Here is a 23,409-nt window from a genome sequence, read left to right as displayed (position 1 = left end):
GGGGACCTTCAAAAAATACTGATGCCTGTGTCCCATCTCAAGAGATTATGCTTTAATCCATCTGGGATGTGGCCTGGGCTTCAGAATTTTTAAAAGGTCCCTAGGTAATTCTGGTGTGCAACCAAGTTTGAGAACTTTGTCCATGGGAAAATGCCAGTTGTTTTCCAGTCTGACCAGAAAAGCAGCAGCTGCTTCTCTCTGGCTTTCATCCTTCCTTAGCCTTTCCATCTATGCCTCTACTTTATCATCTTTGACTGTCTCCAGGTTTGTTCATTTCTAAAGTGTGTTTAATTAAGATTTGGAGTGGGTTAAGAACTAATAAAAAATATTAGTCATAGCTAAGAATTTTTTAACACCTTTGATACACTGTGCGTATATTATATCATGCACTAATGTTATAAAACCTTTGTTACTCCCTTTTTGCATATGAAAAAGGGTCTAGAAAAGAGATTAACTTGGCCATGGACTCATAGATGGTAAGTGTCTAACTGCCAAACCCAAGGCTTGATAGCAATAATACACTTATTAGTAACAAAGTAACAGTTGTTCTCCCACAAACAGAAGTGTTTAATTTCACTCCAAAACAAAGACCTGCACACCATCCTGAATAAATGAAAGCTTTATCTTTTTCTCAGGATATGAATTTACCTACCTTTCACACTATGTGTATATCCAAGACAAATGATGAAAGGATAGGAAACAACACTTTGGGCAAGAAGAACTTTCATTTTGTACTTTATGTTCTTCTGGATTGTCTGGATTTATCTTCAAAATAAATGATTACTTTTACTTTGATAATGAATGGTGGTTACCTTTGGATTTGGAGAATATAATTTGTTTTAATTTTTTTCTTATACTTTTACATATTTTCCAAATTTTCTATAATGCACATGTATCACTATCATAACATAAAATTTTTTGTGAGTAATGTCCACCTAATTTCCAGCACTGTGCTTGAAATAAAATGTAAAGGACCCTAGAATTTTATTTCTTTCATAGAAAGTCATCTGAGAATGAGGTACAGGATCTGTGTAGTCAAAGGAAAATTATCAGCAAACCATTAGCTTTAATGCAGATGTGGCAATCATTTGAAAGATGGACAGATGAGGTAGTTTTTATATTCCTAGCAGCTGCCACTGGTTAGAGGTATTCATCAGCTTGTACTCAATGCAAATGACACCAAGCTAAGCTCTTGAGTGCTGAGATGGTGAGTTATAGCTTAATGGCCCTTTAGCAGGATTGGTTAGTTGCTATGGCAAGTGAGTACTGAGGGTGTGAATTGTGTCCACAGATGAGTCAATTAACTCCACACTGTGTGGGACCACAAACCACACTCTAGCCGGGCCATCCCCTCCCCCAAAGGCATGACGTTTGATCTGGGAAAGGCCAAGTGAAAATGTGGATGCATCATTAGGAAAACACCTTGATCACTGAAAATAAAGGCGGCTACATACTTTCCTGAAACTGAGGCAGGAATCAAAAAGCATTAATATCATTCCAGGATGACTTGCTAACCCTTACCTGTCCGGGAGGGGAGCTCTCTGCACCCAACACTTGCCTATAGAACACTGGATCGAGGCTCCGCAGAGTGTTCTGGCGGCTGGCCAGTGGGCTGGCGGCACCTGGTTTCTTCAGCAGTGGGTCGCTGCGTCTCGAGTCAGTGGTGAGGTACACCTGATGGTAAAGGTGTGGAGGCATCAGGCCTCCCCGCACGGCGTCCGCGTGCAGAGAAGGCCCTGGTGTTCGGTACAGGGAGCTCACGGGCGCTCGGTATAGGTCCCTGGACTGCTTCCATTTGTAAACTTTGAATACGATCACTCCCAACACTGTGACTGCAAACCCTACTGAGACCAGGATTAAAGAGAGAAGTAGATAAAAGGTGAGATTTTTATTCTGCTCCCTGGGGGCAGAGCCGGAGGGGAACTCAGCTCGGGCTTCAGGAGATTCCTCGATTACTGACACAGTCAGGGTCGCGGTGGTGGACAGCGATGGCTCCCCATTGTCTTTGATCAAGACCGTGAGAGTCTGCCTGGGCGAATCTGTATCCTGGACTGGGCGGGCAGTGCTGACTTGACCCGTGTGAAGTCCCACAGCAAAAAGGCTCTGGTTGGGGGCTCCCAAGAGGCTGTAGGAGAGCCAGGCGTTGTGCCCTGCATCCGGGTCCCAGCCTACCACACGCGTGACCACGTGGCCTGCGGAGGTACCTCGAGGCAGCATCTCCACCGAGCTCTGGCCAGGCCGGGGGTATAGGACCTGGGGGGCATTGTCATTGCGATCAGTGACAAATATGTTCACGCTGATGTTGGTGGACAGGACAGGAGTGCCCCCATCGCTGATATGAGCTGTTAATTCGAACGCCCGCCGATCCTCATGGTCCAGGGGCACTACGGATGATACGACGCCACTGTCACGATTTATCGTGAAATAGCGACCCACTAGCCCTATTTCAGCTCCTTGCTCCAAGAGAAAGAAGGAAAGGCGAGCATTCTGCGGGGCGTCAGGGTCCCAGACACTTAGGTTTAGTATTGGAACACCAGGGAGGTTATTTTCCTCAACGTAAACATCGTAGGAAGACTGGGAAGATTGTGGAGGGTTGTCGTTGATGTCGGACACTTGCACCTGCACTGTCGTGAGGGCTGAGAGGGAAGGGGTTCCCGCGTCTCGAGCCGTGATGCTGAGGTTGTATTCTGGCACAGTCTCCCGATCCAGGGCTGCGCTGGTTTTCAAAGTAAAGTAATTCTTGAGGGAAGATGTAAGGCTAAAAGGGAGACCTGGTGGAACCTCGCAAGTCACCAGCCCGTTCTCCCCAGCATCCAGATCGGTAACACTGAGCAAAGCAATGACAGTTCCTAGGGGTGCATCCTCAGGGACTGGGCTGTACACGGAGGTGACTGTGATCTCTGGGGCATTGTCATTTACATCCACAACCTCTACCAAAACTTTACAGTGTGCTCCCTCAGGATTGGCGCCCTTGTCTTTGGCCTGTATGTAAATCTCATGGAGTTTGGCGTCTTCGAAGTCCAGTCGACCCTTGACTGTCAGCACCCCAGTTACAAGGTCTAAGGAGAATAGTTCCCGCACGCCAGCGCGGTTGTGGCTGCCGAAGGAGTAAATGATTTCGCCGTTGGGGCCTTCATCCAGATCCGTTGCATGGACTTGCACAACGCGAGTGCCGGGGGGTGCATCCTCCAGGACGCGCGCCCGGTACAAGGACTGGTTGAAGGTGGGCGCATTGTCATTCGCGTCCAGCACGACGATTCGAATAGGAAGGCTGGCCGAGCGAGCCGGAGTTCCTCCGTCCAACGCTGTCAGCACCAGCTGGAGATCTGGTTCTCGCTCCCGATCCAGGGCGCGCTCCAGCACCAGCTCCGCGTACTTGGTGCTGTCTTCCCGCGTCTGCACGCGAAGCGCAAAGTACTCATTTCGGCTCAGTTCATAGGTTTGTAAAGAGTTGCTTCCCACATCTGGATCGTGCGCGCTCTCGAGCGGAAAGCGCGTCCCCGGCGCCACAGCCTCGCTAATCTCCAATTTCATTTCCCGGGTAGGAAAAGAGGGATTGTTGTCGTTGATATCCTGGATCACCACTTCCGCGCTGAACAGCTCTAGCGGCCTCTCCACTACCAACTCCAGAGTTATGGTGCAGGAGGGCAGCGTCCCACATAGCTCCTCTCGATCCAGGCGGTCGTTCACGAACATCTCTCCCGTCTCCCAGTTCACCTCAAAGAACCTTCGGCTAGCTCCGGACACCACCCGGAGCCTGCGGGCTGACAGGCTGCCGAGATCCAAGCCAAGGTCCCTAACCACGTTTCCCACCGCGAAACCCTTCTCTCTTTCCTCCAGGATCTCATAGCGAATGACGGCGGCGGAAGCCTTATGCAAGGCACCAAGAAGAAGCAAAACTCCCACCACTCTCCCAGTGCTTACCAGTCCACTTCTCCAGGCCTCTGGGACCATCTCACTCAAAGGCAGTTCCTCTTAGCGGGGTCCAGATCGGCCCGGCTTCTTCCCTGAGAAACTTTCAGCGGGTTAACGCTCGGGCGCTGGGCTCCGAGTCGGACATGGCTTTCTGGATGCCGTGATTTGCTCGCCGGCTATTCAGTCTCTGCCTCATCCCGCGGCGCCAAGAGGGGACGGGCCGGGGCCAGATCTCCAGCTTCTTCATTGGCCGACAGCGGCACGCAGAGTTCCAGCCAATAACTGCACGAAAAATGCGCCAGCGCCCGGCTCTCTTTGCGGGACCAGCGCTAGCGCCAGGAACTTCTTTCCTTTGGCTTCCTTCCAGAGTTTACAGCCAGAGCTCCTTGGCAGTATCCGCGCATCGGAAACCCACCTTAGCTGTAAAGCTAACTGCAGGGTGATGGAGATGGCCTTTCTGCGAGTCTTCAAGCCGAACTAAGGCCTATTAAACACTTCAACCGCTGACTTTAATCCCAAGAAGGGGGTTCAAACCAAACCGAAAACGACACAACGTTATCTGGTTTGTCGGAGGACTAGGTAAAACTTACCTAGCTGGACCATATTGTGGCGAGGCATTTAGTATTTCTGTGGAGGTGTTGATAATTTCAGTTATATCTTTACCAAATGAAACTGTAGAACTGCGGGTCACTTCCTCAGTAGAGAAAATCTACAGGAGCTACCAGCTGTTTGGTTTAACTTTGTTTTACGAAATTTAAAAGTACAATTCAGATTTCTTTTTAAATTGGATGTTGTTGCTTAGTTCTTATTTCTTAACAACCAGGGAGCAATGTGAAATTTTTCTATTCTGTTTGTCCCAACAAAGCATAACCTCAATCAGAGAGCATCTCTAAAGTTTCCCTTTACTTGATCAATTTGCTTAAGATCATATGGCATACCACAAAGAGACGTTGCATTGCTAATAAAAGATAATACCCCCTCTTCACTCCCCTCCCCCCCAAAAAAAAACATAAAAGAAAAAGAAAAAAGACCAGGTTTTATTTACCACCTGGGACCTTTATAAAATGATTGGGATGTCAGAAATACAAAGCCTTTAGCCACAGAATAAAGAGCCTGAAGTTTTCTGCATTTAGGATTGTAGTCAAACAAAATAGTAATGATTAGGAAAATGAATAAGAGAGGCAGCTATGATATAAGTTAGAACTGAGTTGTACATCCTTAGACAAGAAACTACCCTCTAAGGGTTCCTGAGTTCCTGTCTTATTAAATGAATAAGGCAGATAAAATACTGGCACATAGTAAGTCTTAATTAATGATGCACATCACCCCATTAGATACTAGATGTAAAGAACCTCATACTATTTCTGTACGCTTATCTTGGACACCACTTTGGTTGCATATAGTCCTTTCTGAATTTTAACTGAACCTTGAGGAAGGGTGGTAGGCAGAGAGGTTAGATAGGTATATAGGAAGTAAGTATATATAGGATATTTATTGAAGAGATGAAAAGCCATATTTGACCTATGTCCTCAATACTTTCTCTCTTAAAACCTCCAGTTTTAAATACTCAAATTTGACAATTGTCCATACCACCAAGAAGGCTGATAGGTGTTAGAAGATTAGAATATAGAATTTAGAACATATATAGTAGCCCAGCCACTTGCTACTCAAAGTGTGAGCCAAGGACCAATGGCATGGGCATCACCTGGGAGCTGTTAGGAATGCAGAAATGCCCCACTCCAGACCTACTGAATCAGAATTTGCATTTTAACAAAAAGCCAGGGTGATTTAAATGTACATTAAAGTTTGAGAAGCACTGATCTAGTAGGTTTTTCAGACATACCAATTTATCAATCATTTTTTCCCTATTCACCATCACTTAATTGACATTCTGGTTTTCAAAAACTAGCTTTTAAAAGCTGAAGTAGTTTTCCCTTTAACAATAAGGCCCATAGTTTTCCTAAGACCTCTTCATAAGCCAGCAGAACCCTCCTTGGATCCATTGTTTACAGTAGCAAGAGTGATCTTAAAATTTTAATTGAATCAGAATATTCTCCAGCTCAAAAGTTCTCAGCAGCATCTCACTCACTATTCTTGAAATAAAATACCAAATCCTTTGCATAGTATCCAAGTTCTCAAGCCTTCCCCTTCTCTCAATATTTTATTACACTGCTTTCAGTGTGGTCAGTCAACCAAGCTCTTCATGCTTTTTTCTCCTAGGAAAGCTTCTTTCCCTTCCTTCCCTTTGCTTTTGCTTATTTCTACAAATCTTTCAGTTCTCAGTTTAAATGTTGTTTCCTAACAGAGGTCTTCCTTAGGCCCCACTTAAAACCAGGATCCTTTGTTATGCTCCCACAGAGAACCTTATATTTTCCTTTATTGAACCTAGCACAATTTAAAATTTTATAATTATATTTTGTTTAAGCATAGTGCCTGCCTCTCCCACTAAAAAAATAAAGCTGCAAGAAGGCAGAGACCATGCCTGTTTTGATTATCACTTGCCTCCTCAGTGACTAGCACAGTAGGCACTTGATGCTTAATTTTTCCCAGCTTTATGGAAGTTTGATTGACAAACAAAATTATATAAATTAAGGTGTACAACATGATGATTTAATATATGTATATATTGTGAGATGATCAACACAATATAGTTAACACATCCATCACCTCACCTAGTCACCATTTTTTAAGGTGTGTGGTAAGAACATTTAAGACCTACTCTCTTAACAAATTTCAAGTTACACTACAATATTGTTAACTATAGTCACCACGTTGTACATCGGATTCCAGAACTCAGTCATTTTTATAACTGAAAATTTGTACCCTTTGACCAACATCTCCCCATACTTAAGGCTTATTAATATAGCAATCTTTATGCTAATGGCATAGTAATCATTAAATGCAGTAAGGACTATATATATTAGTGTGTATCCATTTTCCCTAGGAGAAAGCATTTTTGGAAGATACAGTCAGTCTTTTAAGCTACCAGTGGCGCTAGTGAAACTATTTCTTAACCTAAAGATTTGAAAGAGAAAACATAGTTTGCCAAAGCAAGGTGTGGTAATATAACTCACACTGGACATAAAACTTGCTGTCACCTATATCCAGGGGAAATGGAAGTACCAGTGTACAGGATCAATGGAATTTTCCAGTCTCTTATCTTCTTTCCTCTCTGTTTTATAATTCCAAGAGAGCCTTAGATCAACAAGATGCAGCAAACAATTTTAAAATAGAAAGTGAATCTATTATAGTGTTCAACAGTGAGGCCTTAGTGTCAAAAAGACTTGAGTTCCAATACTGGACATTATACTTAGTAGCTATGTAACCATGAAGCTTTTATTTTTAACTTTTATTTTCTTTAACTATAAAATGGGAATAATAATAGTACTCCTTGACATAATCACCAGTATCTCAATCCTTTATTTTAATCTTTGAACAGCTTTGTACTTACCATACAGATCACTTGGACAATCAATGATTTTTAGCAATTTTATACATTTACACAACCAATACCACAATCCAATTTTAGAATACTCCCATCAACCCCCAAAATCCTTCATGCCTGTCTGCAGTCAATCCTTGCTCTCACCCCCAGCTTCAGGTAGCCCCTGATCGATTTTCTATATAGTTTTCCTTTTTCTAGAAATTTCACAAAAAAGGGAATTATAAAATGCATAGCCTTTTGGATGCTCAACATCACTAATTATTAGAGAAATGCAAATCAAAGCTGCAAATGAGGTACCACCTCACACCGGTCAGAATGGCCATCATTTAAAAGTCTACAAATAACGCATGCTGGAGAGGGTGTGGAGAAAAGGGAACCCTCCTAAACTGTCGGTGGGAATGTAAGTTAGTGCAGCCACTATGGAAAACAGTTTGGAGGTTCCTCAGAAAACTAAAAATAGAATTACCATATGATCCAGCAATCCCAATCCTGGGCGTATATCTGTACAAAACTATAATTCAAAAAAGATACATGGGCTTCCCTGGTTGCGAAGTGGTTGAGAATCTGCCTGCTAATGCATGGGACATGGGTTCGAGCCCTGGTCTGGGAGGATCCCACATGCCGCGGAGCAACTAGGCCCGTGAGCCACAACCACTGAGCCTGCACATCTGGAGTCTATGCTCCGCAACAAGAGAGGCCGTGATAGTGAGAAGCCCGCGCACCGCGATGAAGAGTGGCCCCCGCTTGCCGCAACTAGAGAAAGCCCTCGCACAGAAACGAAGACCCAACACAGCAAAAATAAATTAATTAATTAATAAACTGCAAAAAAAAACCCCAAGCAAACCAACTACCAAATAAATAAAAGCTTCACAGTCATTTGTCCCTAAGTAAACACCCCAACTTTGCTATATAAAAAAAAAAAAGATACATGCCTTCCTATATTCATAGCAGCACTATTCACAATAGTCAAGACATGGAAACAACCTAAATGTCCATTGACAGATGAATGGATAAAGAAGATGTGGTACATATATACAATGGAATATTACACAGTATAAAAAAGAACAGAATAATGCCATTTGCAGCAACATGGATGCAACTAGAGATTATCAAACTAAGTTAGAAAGAGAAAGACAAATACCATATGATATCCCTTATATGTGGAATCTAAAAAAATGGCACAAATGAACTTATCTACAAAACAGAAGCAGACTCATAGACATAGAGAACAGACTTGTGGTTGCCAAGGGGTAGGGAGAGAGAGAGGGATGGACTGCGAGTTTGGGGTTGGGTGATGCAAACTACTACATATAGAATGGATAAACAACAAGGTCCTATTGTACAGCACAGGGAACTATACCCAATCTCCTGGGATAAACCATAGTGGAAAAGAATATAAAAAAGAATGCATAGGGCTTCCCTGGTGGCGCAGTGGTTGAGAGTCCGCCTGCCGATGCAGGGGACACGGTTCGTGTCCCGGTCCGGGAAGATCCCACGTGCTGCGGAGCTGCTGGGCCCGTGAGCCATGGCCGCTGAGCCTGTGTGTCCGGAGTCTGTGCTCCGTGGTGGGAGAGGCCACAACGGTGAGAGGCCCACGTACGGCAAAAAAAAAAAAAAAAAAAAAGAATGTATATGTGTGTAACTGAGTCACTGTGCTGCCACACTGTAAATCAACTATACTTCAATTAAAAACAATTTTTTAAATGCATAGCCTTTTGTATCTGGCTTCTTTCACTTAGCATAATGTCACACCCAACTCTTAACCACACCCTCAAAAATGTTCTGTCTCCAATGTCCGCATCTAATAATGGGCACTTCTAGTCTAGTCAAAAATTCCCAGGTCATCCTTAACATCTTTTTCTACATTCCAACATTTAATTCATCACCAGTCATGTCAATGCTTACTACCTCCAAAATATACTTTGAATCTATCAATTACTTTCCCCCCTACCGCTACCACCTGAGACAAAGTCACCTTAAATACTGTCAGCTTCCTCTCTGGTCTTCTTACTTCCTCTTTTGCTTTCCCTAAACTCCATTTCACGTGTGGAAACCCGAAGAATCTTTCAAAAATATATATTAAATTATATACTCTCCTTGCTAAACACAGTGCTTGGTACCAGGACTGGCTACATAATTTGCGGGACAAGCACAAAATGAAAACAGGGGGCTCCCTGTTAAAAAATTACTACAATTTCAAGATGATGACAGCAGAGCATTAAACCAAATGCAGGGCCCTTCTAAGGTTGGGAACCAGTATGACTGCACAGTTCACATGCCCATGAAAATGGCCTTGCCTGGCACAGAGAAGCTCTCCAGAAGTATTGCCTAATATTATTTTTTAAATATTAGGTAATTACCTAATATCATTTATTCCAAGAGGATTAATAATATCAGAAAATCTTATTCATGATACTATTAAATTAATGAATTCAAGGAAAAACATATGTATTATCCCTTAAAAGCCTAAATATCATCTAGTAATCTTTGAATTCAATCTAATTTGCCAATTTGAGGAACATCCTAAGGTCAAATTAAGGGATAATTTAAGGAGAAATTATATAAAAACAGATAATCAATAGATCAACATGTACCACAATTCAGACAGGTGGGATATTCAAGGATTTGGTGGAAGCTGAATGGTTTAGCCTTAATATTTCCGTGAAGTTCATCTGAAGTTTATTTATGTGAGAAAATATTTTGCATACTTTGATTTGAAAAGATGATCTATGAACCTTAAGAATAAGAAATTATTTCATTAAAATATTTTGGAACTACAATCAGTGATTTAGAGGTCAAAGTTTAAGCAAAAAAAAAAAAAAAAAAAAGAGGTTTACTTCTCCCTTCCATTTGAGTGATAATCTCTTCTAGTCTTGATCACATCAGTACTATTACTGTTTATTATACCACAAAGCTTAAATATGCCAGGAAACTACCCGCAAAAAATTGCTAAATTTGTCCATATGAAAATATCCCAAGACACCTTAAGTCTCCTTAGAGAGATGAAATTTGTTTAATTTTTCCCCAGCATGCTATTATATTGTTACCTAAATTATTATCAATTTTTTGAAACAGGTAGCCTTGTACGGCTGAGTTATATTTCTAAACGAAATAATTGACTTCAATATATAATGATAACTTTGAGTGAGAAAGAAGTGTGACTTTCTGATCTTTAAAACCTTCTGGCAATATAGAAGTTTAGTACATGATATAGATGCAATCTCAAATCACCGAGACAAGGATGAAGTTTTTAATAAACAGTACTGGGACAACTGGATAGCCACTTAGAAAAAAAAAGAAAAAAAAGATAAAATTAGTTCCATACCTCAGCACACACAAGAATAAAGTCCATATAGATCAGGGATCTAAATGTACAAACCAAAATCCCATACAAGTACTCGAAGAAAACTGATGGATTTTTCTACAACCTGAGTGTGGGACAAGGCTTTCTGACTATGACTCAAAACCTAAGTGCAATATAGAAAAGGACTGATTCATTTGGTTACATAAAAATAAAGGGGGAAAAACATTGCAGTGCAAAAATACCATAAACAAAGTTGAAGGCAAATGACAAGCTAGGAGAAAATATTTGCAACTTATATCTTGGACAAAGGGCTAACATCTCTAAACATATAAATAACTTTCTAAAAGACAAAATACTAAAAAAAATCTAGAAGATAGAAAATAGAACAATGAATATAAAACATGAACAATTTTTAGAAAGATAAACTGGCTCTTAAACATATGAAAAGGTATTTAACTTCAACAGTAATGAGAGAAATTCTAATTAAAATGATTTTGAGATTGTAAAAACTGATCAGGTTGGCAAAAATTAAAAAGCTTGACAACATATTCTATAGATGAGGCTATGGGAAAATAAACATTCTCGTCTACTGGAATGCAAAATGGTACAATCTGTATATAGGGAAATAGTTATATCTAACAGAACTACATATGCACTTGCCCTATGACTTAGCAATCACACTTTTAGAAATTTACCCTAAATATACACCTCAAAAATTATGAAAATACATATATGAACCAGGTTATTCATTACAGCATTATTTGTAATTGCAAACAGACTGAAAGCTACCTAAATGGAAAACTATAGTTGGTTGAATATACTATGACACGTACACATACAATGGAGTTTTATTAAGCTACAAAGAAAGATCTTTGTAAAATGATATAGAATGATTTTCAGAATATATATATATATATATATATATATTTTTTTTTTTTTTTGCGGTATGCGGGCCTCTCACTGTTGTGGCCTCTCCCGTTGCGGAGCACAGGCTCCGGACGCGCAGGCCCAGCGGCCATGGCTCACGGGCCCAGCCGCTCCGCGGCATATGGGATCCTCCCAGACTGGGGCACGAACCCGTATCCCCTGCATCGGCAGGCGGACTCTCAACCACTGCGCCACCAGGGAGGCCCCAAAATATATTTTTAGTGCAAAAAAAAGTGAAGGGCTTCCCTGGTGGCACAGTGGTTGAGAGTCTGCCTGCCGATGCGGGGGACGCAGGTTCGTGACCCGATCTGGAAGGATTCCACATGCTGTGGAGCAGCTGGGCCCGTGAGCCATGGCCGCTGAGCCTGTGCATCCGGAGCCTGTGCTCCGCAGCGGGAGAGGCCACAGTAGTGAGAGGCCCGTGTACCGCAAAAAAAAAAAAAAAAAAAAAAAAAGCCAAAGTGAAAACCTTTTCTTCTGACAATGTGGAACTAGCCATACCACTATAAACAAATAGAAAATTGATGAAAATATGTAGAAAAATGCTTTTAGCCATTGGCTCAAAAGGAGTGCAAGACTGAGAGAAGGGAAGCAATGAGATGAGCCCCAGGATCTGTTATTTTACCTGGAGGCAATTTTCAGAGAAAAAAAGATTTAAAAAAAATGAACAGTGTTTCAGCAACCTGTGGGAAAATATCAAGTAGTCTAATATAAGTGAAATTGGAGTTCTCTAATTTTGTATGTGTGTGTGTGTGCATGTGATAAACAGTATTTGAATAAATATAGCCTCAAACTTCCTAAATCTAAAGAAAATTATAGACCCACAGAATCATGAAGTTCAAGTATGCTACCCCAAGTAGGATTAAACACACCACAAAGAAAATGCACCATAAAGAAAACACACAATAAAGAAAAGTACACCAAGGTCCATCATAATCAAATTTCTGAAAACCATTGATCAAGACAAAAATTTAGAAGCAGTCAGAGGAAATACAGGAGGACAAACATAAGAAAGATTGCAGACTTCGCATCAAAAATAATGCAAGGCAGAAGAAAGAGGAAGAATATCTTTAAAGTGCTCAAAGAAAAGAATTGGAAACCTAGAATTCTATATCCAGCAAAAGTACCTTTCAAAAATGAAAGTAAAATAAAGATTTTTGTTCAGACAAACAAAAACCTAGAAAATATATAACCAGAAGATCTATACTATAAGAAACATTAAAGAAAGCTCTTTAGTCAAAAGGAAAAGTGACACCGATGAAGACTTTGGTCTGTGTAAGGAATCAGTAACAGAAATGATAAAAATGTAGGTTGCATATTAAAGACTTTTCATGTTTAAATTTCTTTAAAAGATGAATGATTACCTAAAGCAAAAATAATAACAACATATTGTGGGGCTTAAAATACTACAGTAGTAAAATGTGTGGCAACAATGGCACTAAAAAACAAAGGAGGGGAAATGGAAGTATTACTGTTAAAGTGGAGTCATATTACTCAAATTCTATTACACTTATGATCATAAGTTAAAGATGCATAGTGTAAACATAGTGCAAACCCCAGAACACACACTTAAAAATCAAAGAGGAGGGCTTCCCTGGTGGTGCAGTGGTTAAGAGTCTGCCTGCCGATGCAGGGGACACGGGTTCGTGCCCCGGTCCGGGAAGATCCCACATGCCACGGAGCAGCTGGGCCCGTGAGCCATGGCCACTGAGCCTGCGCATCTGGAGCCTGCGCTCTGCAACGGGAGAGGCCACAACAGTGAGAGGCCCGCGTACAGCAAAAAAAAAAAAAAAAAAAAAATCAAAGAGGATAGTTAATAAACTAATATCAGAGACAAAACAGAATACTAAACAATAACCTAGAAGAAGGCAAGAAACGATAAAAGAAGAAATTAACAGTGGATGGAGAGCACACATGGGCGCTGGACACCAAGTGCTGCCCCCACCGAACCAGAAGCATGCGCGGGGCTGCTGCACCTACACACACCATATCAAGGGGATAACAGCCAGCACACACTGAGGAAAGAGGCAGCAAACACCCAAACTAAGAGCAACCCCTTGATTCTGGACAAATTGGTGGAGTAGAAAAACTTGAGCCCACTTCCTCTCACGAAAACACCAAAATCCCAACTGCTGAACAACCATCGACAAAAAAGACTGGAACAAACCAAAAAAGATATTTTACATCCAAAGACAAAGAAGAAGCCACAACAAGATGTTAGGAGTGGCACTTTCATGATATAAAGAAATTCCATAGGGAGTTCCTTGGTGGCCTAGTGGTTAGGATTTGGTGCTTTCACTGCAATGGCCTGGGTTCAATCCCTGGTCAGGGAACTGATATCCTGCAAGCTGCATGGCGTGGCAAAAAAAAAAAAAAAAAAAAAAGGAAGAAGAAATCCCATGCGCACTGGGTAGGCAACTCACAAACTGGAAAAAAAATTATATCACAGAGGATCACCCAGAGGAGTGACAGTTCTGAGCCCCACATCAGGCTCCCCAATCTGAGGGTCTTGCATTGGGAGGAGAAGACCCCAGAGAATTTGGCTTTTAAAGACAGTGGGGCTTGAGTGCAGGAGCTCCACAAGACTAGGGGAAATGAACATAGATGCAAAAATCCTCAACAAAGTACTAGCAAACAGAATCCAACAGCACATTAAAAGGATCATACACCATGATCAAGTGGGGTTTATTCCAGGAATGCAAGGCTCTTCAATATATGCAAATCAATCAACGTGATACACCATATTAACAAATTGAAGGAGAAAAACCATATGATCATCTCAATAGATGCAGAGAAAGCTTTTGACAAAATTCAACACCCATTTATGATAAAAACCCTCCAGAAATCAGGCATAGAGGGAACTTTTCTCAACATAATAAAGGCTATATATGACAAACCCACAGCCAACATTGTCCTCAATGGTGAAAACTGAAACCATTTTCACTAAGATCAGGAACAAGACAAGGTTGCCCACTCTCACCACTCTTATTCAACATAGTTTTGGAAGTTTTAGCCACAGCAATCAAAAAGAAAAGGAAATAAAAGGAATCCAAATTGGAAAAGAAGAAGTAAAGCTGTCACTGTTTGCAGATGACATGATACTATACATAGAGAATCCTAAAGATGCTACCAGAAAACTACTAGAGCTAGTCAATGAATTTGGTAAAGTAGAAGGATACAAAATTAATGCACAGAAATCTCTGGCATTCCTATACACTAATGATGAAAAATCTGAAAGTGACATCAAGAAAACACTCCCATTTACCATTGCAACAAAAAGAATAAAATATCTAGGAATAAACCTACCTAAGGAGACAAAAGACCTGTATGCAGAAAAGTATAAGACACTGATGAAAGAAATTAAAGATGATACAAATAGATGGAGAGATATACCATGTTCTTGGATTGGAAGAATCAACATTGTGAAAATGACTCTACTACCCAAAGCAATCTACAGATTCAATGCAATCCCTATCAAACTACCACTGGCAGTTTTCACAGAACTGGAACAAAAAATTTCACAATTTGTATGGAAACACAAAAGACCCTGAATAGCCAAAGCAATCTTGAGAATGAAAAACAGAGCTGGAGGAATCAGGCTCCCTGACTTCAGACTATACTACAAAGCTACAGTAATCAAGACAATATGGTACTGGCCCAAAAACAGAAATATAGATCAATGGAACAGGATAGAAAGCCCAGAGATAAACCCATGCACATATGGTCAACTTATCTTTGATAAAGGAGGCAGGAATGTACAGTGGAGAGCAGACAGCCTCTTTAATAAGTGGTGCTGGGAAAACTGGACAGGGACATGTAAAAGTATGAGATTAGATCATTCCCTAACACCATACACAAAAATAAGCTCAAAATGGATTAAAGACCTAAATGTAAGGCCAGAAACTATCAAACTCTTAGAGGAAAACATAGGCAGAACACTCTATGACATAAATCACAGCAAGATCCTTTTTGACCCACCTCCTAGAGAAATGGAAATAAAAACAAAAATAAACAAATGGGACCTAATGAAACTTCAAAGCTTTTGCACAGCAAAGGAAACCATAAACAAGACCAAAAGACAACCCTCAGAATGGGAGAAATTATTTGCAAATGAAGCAACTGACAAAGGATTAATCTCCAAAATTTATAAGCAGCTTGTGCAGCTCAATAACAAAAAAACAAACAACCCAATCCAAAAATGGGCAGAAGACCTAAATAGACATTTCTCCAAAGAAGATATACAATTGCCAACAAACACATGAAAGAATGCTCAACATCATTAATCATTAGAGAAACGCAAATCAAAACTACAATGAGATATCATCTCTCACCAGTCAGAATGGCCATCATCAAAAAATCTACAAACAATAAATGCTGGAGAGGGTGTGGAGAAAAGGGAACACTCTTGCACTGCTGGTGGGAATGTGAATTGGTACAGCCGCTACGGAGAACAGTATGGAGGTTCCTTAAAAAACTGCAAATAGAACTATCATATGACCCAGCAATCCCACTACTGGGCATATACCCTGAGAAAACCATGTACCAAAATGTTCACTGCAGCTCTATTTACAATAGCCAGGACATGGAAACAACCTAAGTGTCCATCATCAGATGAATGGATAAAGAAGATGTGGCACATATATACAATGGAATATTACTCAGCCATAAAAAGAAACGAAATTGAGCTATTTGTAATGAGGTGGATGGACCTATAGTCTGTCATACAGAGTGAAGTAAGTCAGAAAGAGAAAGACAAATACCATATGCTAACACATATATATGGAACTTAAGGAAAAAAATGTCATGAAGAACCTAGGGGTAAGACAGGAATAAAGACACAGACCTACTACAGAATGGACTTGAAGATATGGGGAGGGGGAAGGGTAAGCTGTGACAAAGCGAGAGTGGCATGGACATATATACACTACCAAACATAAAATAGATAGCTAGTGGGAAGCAGCCTCAGAGCACAGGGAGATCAGCTTGGTGCTTTGTGACCACCTAGAAGGGTGGAATAGGGAGGGTGGGAGGGAGGGAGACGCAAGAGGGAAGAGATATGGGAACATATGTATATGTATAACTGATTCACTTTGTTATAAAGCAGAAACTAATACACCATTGTAAAGCAATTATACTCCAATAAAGATGTTAAAAAAAAAAAAAGACTAGGGGAGATGAAGACTCCACTCTTGCAAGATGCACACAGATTTCCCGTGCACTGGGACCCAGCACAAAGCAATGACTCCATAGAAGCCTGAGCTAGACCTACCTGCAGGTCTTGGAATGTCTCCTGGGGAGGTGGGGTTGGCTGTGGCTCACTGTGGGGGTAAGTACACTGGTGGTGGAGGCCCCAGGGAATATTCATTGGCATGAGCTTTCCTGGAGTTCGTCATTTTGGCACTGAGACCTGGCCAAAAGCCTGCAGGCTCCAGTGCTGGGACCCCTCAGGCCAAAAAAACAGTGATGGGGAACACAGCTCCATCCATCAGCAGTCAGGCTGCCTAAAGTTGTACTGAGCTCACAGTCACCGCTAAACACACCCCTTGACATGGCCCTCCCCCATCAGAGGGACAAGACCCAACTCCACCCACCAGCAGGCAGGCACCAGTCCCTCCCACAAGGAAGCCTGCACAAGCACCTGGACCAACCTCACCCACCAGGAGGCAGACACCAGAAGCAAGAAGAACTATGATCCTGCAGCCTGTGGAAAGGAGACCACTACCACAGAAAGTTAGACAAAATGAGACGGCAGAGAAATACATTCCAGACGAAGGAACAAGATAAAAGGCCAGAAGAACAACTAAGTGAAGTGGAGATAGGCAACCTACCTGAAAAAGAATTCAGAGATGATAGTAAAGATGATCCAAGATCTCAGAAAAAGAATGGAGGCACAGACCAAGAAGATACAAGAAATGTTTAACAGAGAGCTAGAAGATCTAAAGAACAAGCAAACAGAGATGAACAATACAATAACTGAAATGAAAAATACACTAGAAGGAATAGCAGAATAAATGAGGCAGAAGAGCGAACAAGTGACCTGCAAGACAGATGGGTGGAAATCACTGCCGTGAAACAGAATAAAGAAAAAACAGTGAAATGAAAACAGTCTCAGAGACCTCTGGGATAGCATTAAATGCACAAACATTCGCATTATAGGGGTCCCAGAAGGAGAAGAGAGAGAGAAAGGGACCGAGAAAATATTTGAAGAGATTATAGCTGAAAACTTCCCTAACAAGGGAAAGGAAACATTCACTCAAGTCCAGGAAGTGCAGAGAGTCCTATACAGCATAAACCCAAGGAGGAACACGCAGAGACACATATTAATCAAACTCACAAAAATAAAAGACAAAGAGAAAATAATAAAACCAACGAGCATAAAGCAACAAATAACTTGCAAGGGAACCCCCATAACCTTATCAGCTGATTTTTCAGCAGAAACTCTGCAGGCCAGAAGGGAGTGGCATGATACATTTAAAGTGAGGAAAGGGGAAAACCTACAACCAAGGTTACTCTACCCAGCAAGGCTCTTATTCAGATTTGACAGAAAAATCAAAATCTTTACAGACAAGCAAAAGCTAAGAGAATTCAGCAACAACAAACCAGCTTTAGAACAAATGCTAAAGGAACTTCTCTAGGTGGAAAAGAAAAGGCCACAAATAGAAACAAGAAAATTACAAATGGGAAAGCTCACTGGTAAATGCAAGCATACAGTAAATGAAGGAAATCATCCGCACACAAATATGCTATCAAAACCAGCAATCGTGAGAAAAGAAGAGTACAAATGCAGGATATTGAAAGTGCATTTGAAATTAAAAGACAAGCAACTTAAAACAATCCTGTATGTGTGCGTGTATGTGTGTGTGTGTGTGTGTGTGTATATATATATATATATATATATATATACATCAACCTCATGGATACATGTACCCCAAAGTTCATTGCAGCACTATTTACAATAGCCAGGACATGGAACCAACCTAAATCTCCACTGATGAAGGAATGGATAAGGAAGATGTGCAATTACACTTACACACACACACACACACACACAGAGGAATATTACTCAGCCATAAAAAAGAATGAAATAATGCCATTTGCAGCAACATAGATGCACCTAGAGAATATTATACTAGGTGAAGTACGTCAGAGAGAGAAAGATAAACATAATATGATATCACTTATCTGTGGAATTTTTTAAAAGTGATACAAAGAACTTATATACAAAACAGAAACAGACTCAGAGACTTCAAAAACAAACTTATGGTTACTAAAGTGGAAACGTGGCAGGGAGGGATAAATTAGGAGTTTAGGATTAACATTTACATACTACTATATATAAAATAGGTAATCAACATGGTCCTACTGTATAGCACAGGGAAATGTACCCAATATTCTGTAATAACCTATATGGGAGAAGAATCTGAAAAAGAATGGATATATGTATATGTATAACTGAATCACTTAGCTGTACACCTGAAACTAACACAAAACTGTAAATCAACTATATTCCAATATAAAATAAAAATTAAATTAATAAAAAGTTCCATAAGGAAAAAAAACAATGCATGGACAAGGAGAAAACAAAGAGCACAATGGTGGACATAATCATATCAATATTACATTAAATGTAAGTGATCTGAACATGCCAATTAAAGATCAGTGGTGGATAAAAAAGCCTCAACTATGTCCTTTTACAGAAAAAATACTTTATATATAAAGAATTGAAAAAGATATACTATGCAGCATTAACTATAAGAAAGCTGGAGTGACCACATTAATATCAGAAAAAATTAGGCCTTAAGACAAGATATATTAGCAGAGATAAAGAGAGATATTACAAAATGATGAAAAGGTCAATGTATCAAGTATCAAGAATATTTAACAATCTCATATGTCTATTTACCCAAAGAAAATTAAAACGGACAAAGAGGGACATTATATAATGATAAGAGCGTCAGTCCACCAGGAAGACATAGCCATCTTAAATGTGTATGTACTTAACAACAGAACTTTAAAATACATTAAGCAAAAACATACAACTGAAAGGTAAAATAGACGAATCCACCAAAATATAGGTGGAGACTTCAATTTGACAACAATTGACAGAACAAAAATGTATAAGAAGTGAACATTTGATAAAACTTTTTCAATAATTGATAGAATTACTAACTAGAATATCGAAAAAGTGAGGAACACCATTAGCTTATAGGGCCTAATTGACACTTACAGAACATCCCCCCCTAAAACAGAATACATATTCTATTCAAGTGCCCATGGAACATTCTGATTGTATCCAGGGTCAGAAAACAAAGCTGAACAATTTTAAAAGAATGGAATTCACACAAAATATATGCTCTGAACATCCTGAAATTAAACTAAAATTCAGTAACAGAAAGTCAACAGGAAAACCACCAAACATTTGGAAATAAACACAATTCTAAATAATCCATGGGTTAAAGAGTAAGTCTTAAAGAAAATTTAAAAATACACTTACTGAATGGAAATGAAGATACAATGTATCAAAATTTATGGGATGCAACTAAAGCATTCCTAGAGGGAAATATATAGCACTAAATAAAAATAAAAATTCTCAAATCAATAAACTGTGATCTCACCTCAAGAAACTAGAAAAAGAGCTAAATAAACACAAAGCAAGCAGAGCAAAAAATAATAAATTCAATAGCAGAAATCAATCAAATTGGGACTTCCCTGGTGGCGCAGTGGTTAAGAATCCACCTGCCAATGCAGGGGACATGGGTTCGAGCCCTGGTCCAGGAAGATCCCACATACCGTGGAGCAACTAAGCCTGTGCGCCACAACTACTGAGCCTGCACTCTAGAACCCGCGTGCCTAGAGCCCATGCTCCACAACAAGAGAAGTCACCACAATAAGAAGCCTGCACACCAGACCAAAGAGTAGCTCACTCTCGCCGCAACTAGAGAAAGCCCATGTGCAGCAACGAAGACCCAATGCAGCCAAAAATAAATAAATAAATAAATTTATTTTTAAAAAGAAATCAATCAAATTGAGTTCCTAGGTATATATCCAAGATAAATTAAAGCATATGTTCATAAAAAGACTTGTAGCAAATGTTCATAGCAACATTTTTCACAATAGCCCCAAACTGGAATCAACCCAAATGTCCATCAATGGTTAAATGGATAAACAGAATGTGGTATAACCTTACAATGAAATACTATTCAACAATAAAAGGAATGAAGTGCTGATACATACTATACAATATGGAAGAACCTCAAAAACATTATGCTGAGTGAAAAAAGCCAACACAAAAAACTATATATTTTACCTGAAATTTCTACAAAAGGAAAAACTATAGACTGAAATCAAGTCAGTGGTTGCCTGGGGCTCAGCGTGCAGTGGGAATTAACTGCAAACAGACACAAAGGAAATCTCTGGGGTAAAGGAAATGTTCTAAAACTGGATAGTGAGGATGGTTGCATAGCAGTACAAAGTACCCAAACTGGTCTAACTTGTCACCCTTAAAATGGGTGAAGTTTATGATATGTGAATTATACCTCAATAAAACTATTTTTAAAGAAAAATAGAAATCAATAAAACTGAAAACAGAAAAATAGAGAAAATCAATGGCACAAAAAGCTGGTTCTCTGAAAAGCAGTAAAACTGGTAAACAAAATGACAAACTCTAGCAAGACTGACAAACCAATATCCACAGTGAAACAGGGGATATCACTACAGACCCAACAAACATTAAAAGGACTATAAGGGAATATTATGAACAACTGTTTGCATCTAAACTTGACAGTTTAGATGAAATGGACCACTTGCTCAAAAATAAAAGCTGCCACAACTTACCCAATATAAAATGGATAATCTAAATAGTCCTATAGCTAGTAAAGAAATTGAATTCAGAGATTAAAAATTCCCCAAAAGAAATCTCTAAGCCCAGATGGTTGTACTGGAGAATTCTACCAAATTTTTAAAGAAGAATTAACACCAATTCTACAATCTCTCTGAGAAAATAGAAGAGCAGAAAACACTTTCCATTTCATTTTATGAAGCAACTATTACCCTGATATCAGAAGGCAAACAAAGAAAGAACACACAAAAAAAGAAAACTACAAACCAATATTCCTCATGAATGTAGGTACAAAAACCCTTTACAAATCATTAGCAAATAGAATTCGGCAATATGCAAAAAGAACTACACTTCATGACCAAGTGGAGTTTATTCCAGGGATGCAAGCCTGGTTCAATATTTGAAAATTAGTTAATGTAATTCACTATATCAACAGGCTAAATAAGAAAAACCACATGATCATATACATGGATGCAGAAAAAGAATGTGACAAAATTTAACACCCATTTATGAAAAAGAAAAAGACACTCTCAGAAAACAAGGAATAGGGGAGATCTTCCTCAACTTAATAAAGAGCATCCACACAAACCTAAAGCAAACATTATACTTAACAGTAGAAGACTAAATTCCCCCCACCTAAGGTTAGGAACAAGCCACGGATGTCCACTGTCACTATTCTTTTTCAGCATAATACTAGAAGTTCTAGACAGTGCAGTAGGCTAGGAAAAGAAAGGACATACAGATTGAAACAAAGTAGTAGTACTGTGCTATCTGCAGATGACATGATTGTCTACATAAAAAATCCCAAGGAATCTATAAGAAAACTCCTAGAACCAGAAAGTGACTTAAGCAAGGTCATAGGATACAAGATCAACATATTAAAATCTATTCTATTTCTATATACTGTCAATGAACACGTGGAATTGAAATGAAAAACCCAGCACCATTTACAATTGTTCAAAAAGTGAAATTCTTAGACATAACTCTAACAAAATATGCACAGAACTTGTAGGCTGAAACTTAAAAAATGCTGATGAAAGAAATTAAAGAGTAAATAAATGGAGCGAGTGACATACAATGTTCATGGATTGGAAGACTCAATATAGTAAAGATGTCAATTCTCCCCACTTTGATCTCTAGGTTGTGACTCCTATCAAAATATGAGCAAATGTTTTGTAATATAGACAAGCTTATTCCAAAATGTATACATAAAGGCACAGGCCCTATAGAATAGCTAAAACAATCTTAAAAAAGAAGAAAAAGTGGGAGGTATTACTCTAACCAATTTTAAGACTTACAAAATATTATAGTAATCAAGACAGTATGGTGTTGGAAGAGAGACACACACATAGTGCAATGAAACAAAACAGAGAACAGGGAAACAGACCCACACAAGTAAGGCCAACTAGTTTTTTTTTTTAAGCTATAAAAATTTACTGGTTCACACAACTCAAGTCCAGAGTATGTGTCATGATTAGTTTGCTCCAGTAGCATAAATATGTCACAAAGGACCTGATTTCTTTCCTTCCTCTATTTAACATACAATGGTATTCTTCCTGGTATAGCTCCACACTAACGCTGCCTGCCTCCTCTGTGGTCTTAACATGGTTGTTACTAACTCCTGCATGCTTCCATTTCCTGAGGAATAAAAAACATCTTCTTTAAATCCCAGCATACCCCTCCCTTAAACTTAGTTTGGCCAAGTGGTTTTTTTTTTTTTTTTAGAAGATGTTGGGGGTAGGAGTTTATTAATTAATTTATTTATTTTTGCTGTGTTGGGTCTCGTTTCTGTGCGAGGGCTTTCTCTAGTTGTGGCAAGTGGGGGCCACTCTTCATCGCAGTGCGCGGGCCTCTCACTATCACGGCCTCTCTTGTTGCGGAGCACAGGCTCCAGACGTGCAGGCTCAGTAGTTGTGGCTCACGGGCCTAGTTGCTCCGCGGCATGTGGGATCCTCCCAGCCCAGGGCTCGAACCCGTGTG

The 23,409-nt window shown here is 39.9% G+C and overlaps 1 protein-coding gene across 13 annotated transcripts in view; it reads right to left on the bottom strand.

The window, feature by feature from the left end:
- The window catches only part of LOC132486400 (protocadherin gamma-C3), a 185,607-nt gene that overhangs the window by 26,627 nt on the left and 135,571 nt on the right, over positions 1-23,409 (bottom strand). The window contains exon 1 of one of the 13 annotated variants that reach the window (XM_060093494.1): positions 1,522-4,119. The exons of 11 other annotated variants lie outside the window; for them this stretch is intronic. In XM_060093494.1, coding sequence (XP_059949477.1) covers positions 1,522-3,954 — 2,433 coding nt within the window. In that variant the 5' untranslated portion in view covers positions 3,955-4,119. Of the gene's footprint in view, positions 1-1,521; positions 4,120-23,409 lie in introns of those variants that run through there. One more of the 13 variants, XM_060093512.1, reaches the window with a different exon arrangement.

This window comes from Mesoplodon densirostris, chromosome 3 (genome assembly GCF_025265405.1).
Source record: "Mesoplodon densirostris isolate mMesDen1 chromosome 3, mMesDen1 primary haplotype, whole genome shotgun sequence".
NCBI lineage: Eukaryota > Metazoa > Chordata > Mammalia > Artiodactyla > Ziphiidae > Mesoplodon > Mesoplodon densirostris.
The sequence above is the reverse complement of the archived record's forward strand: the minus strand, read 5'-3'. Positions and strand labels throughout refer to the sequence as shown.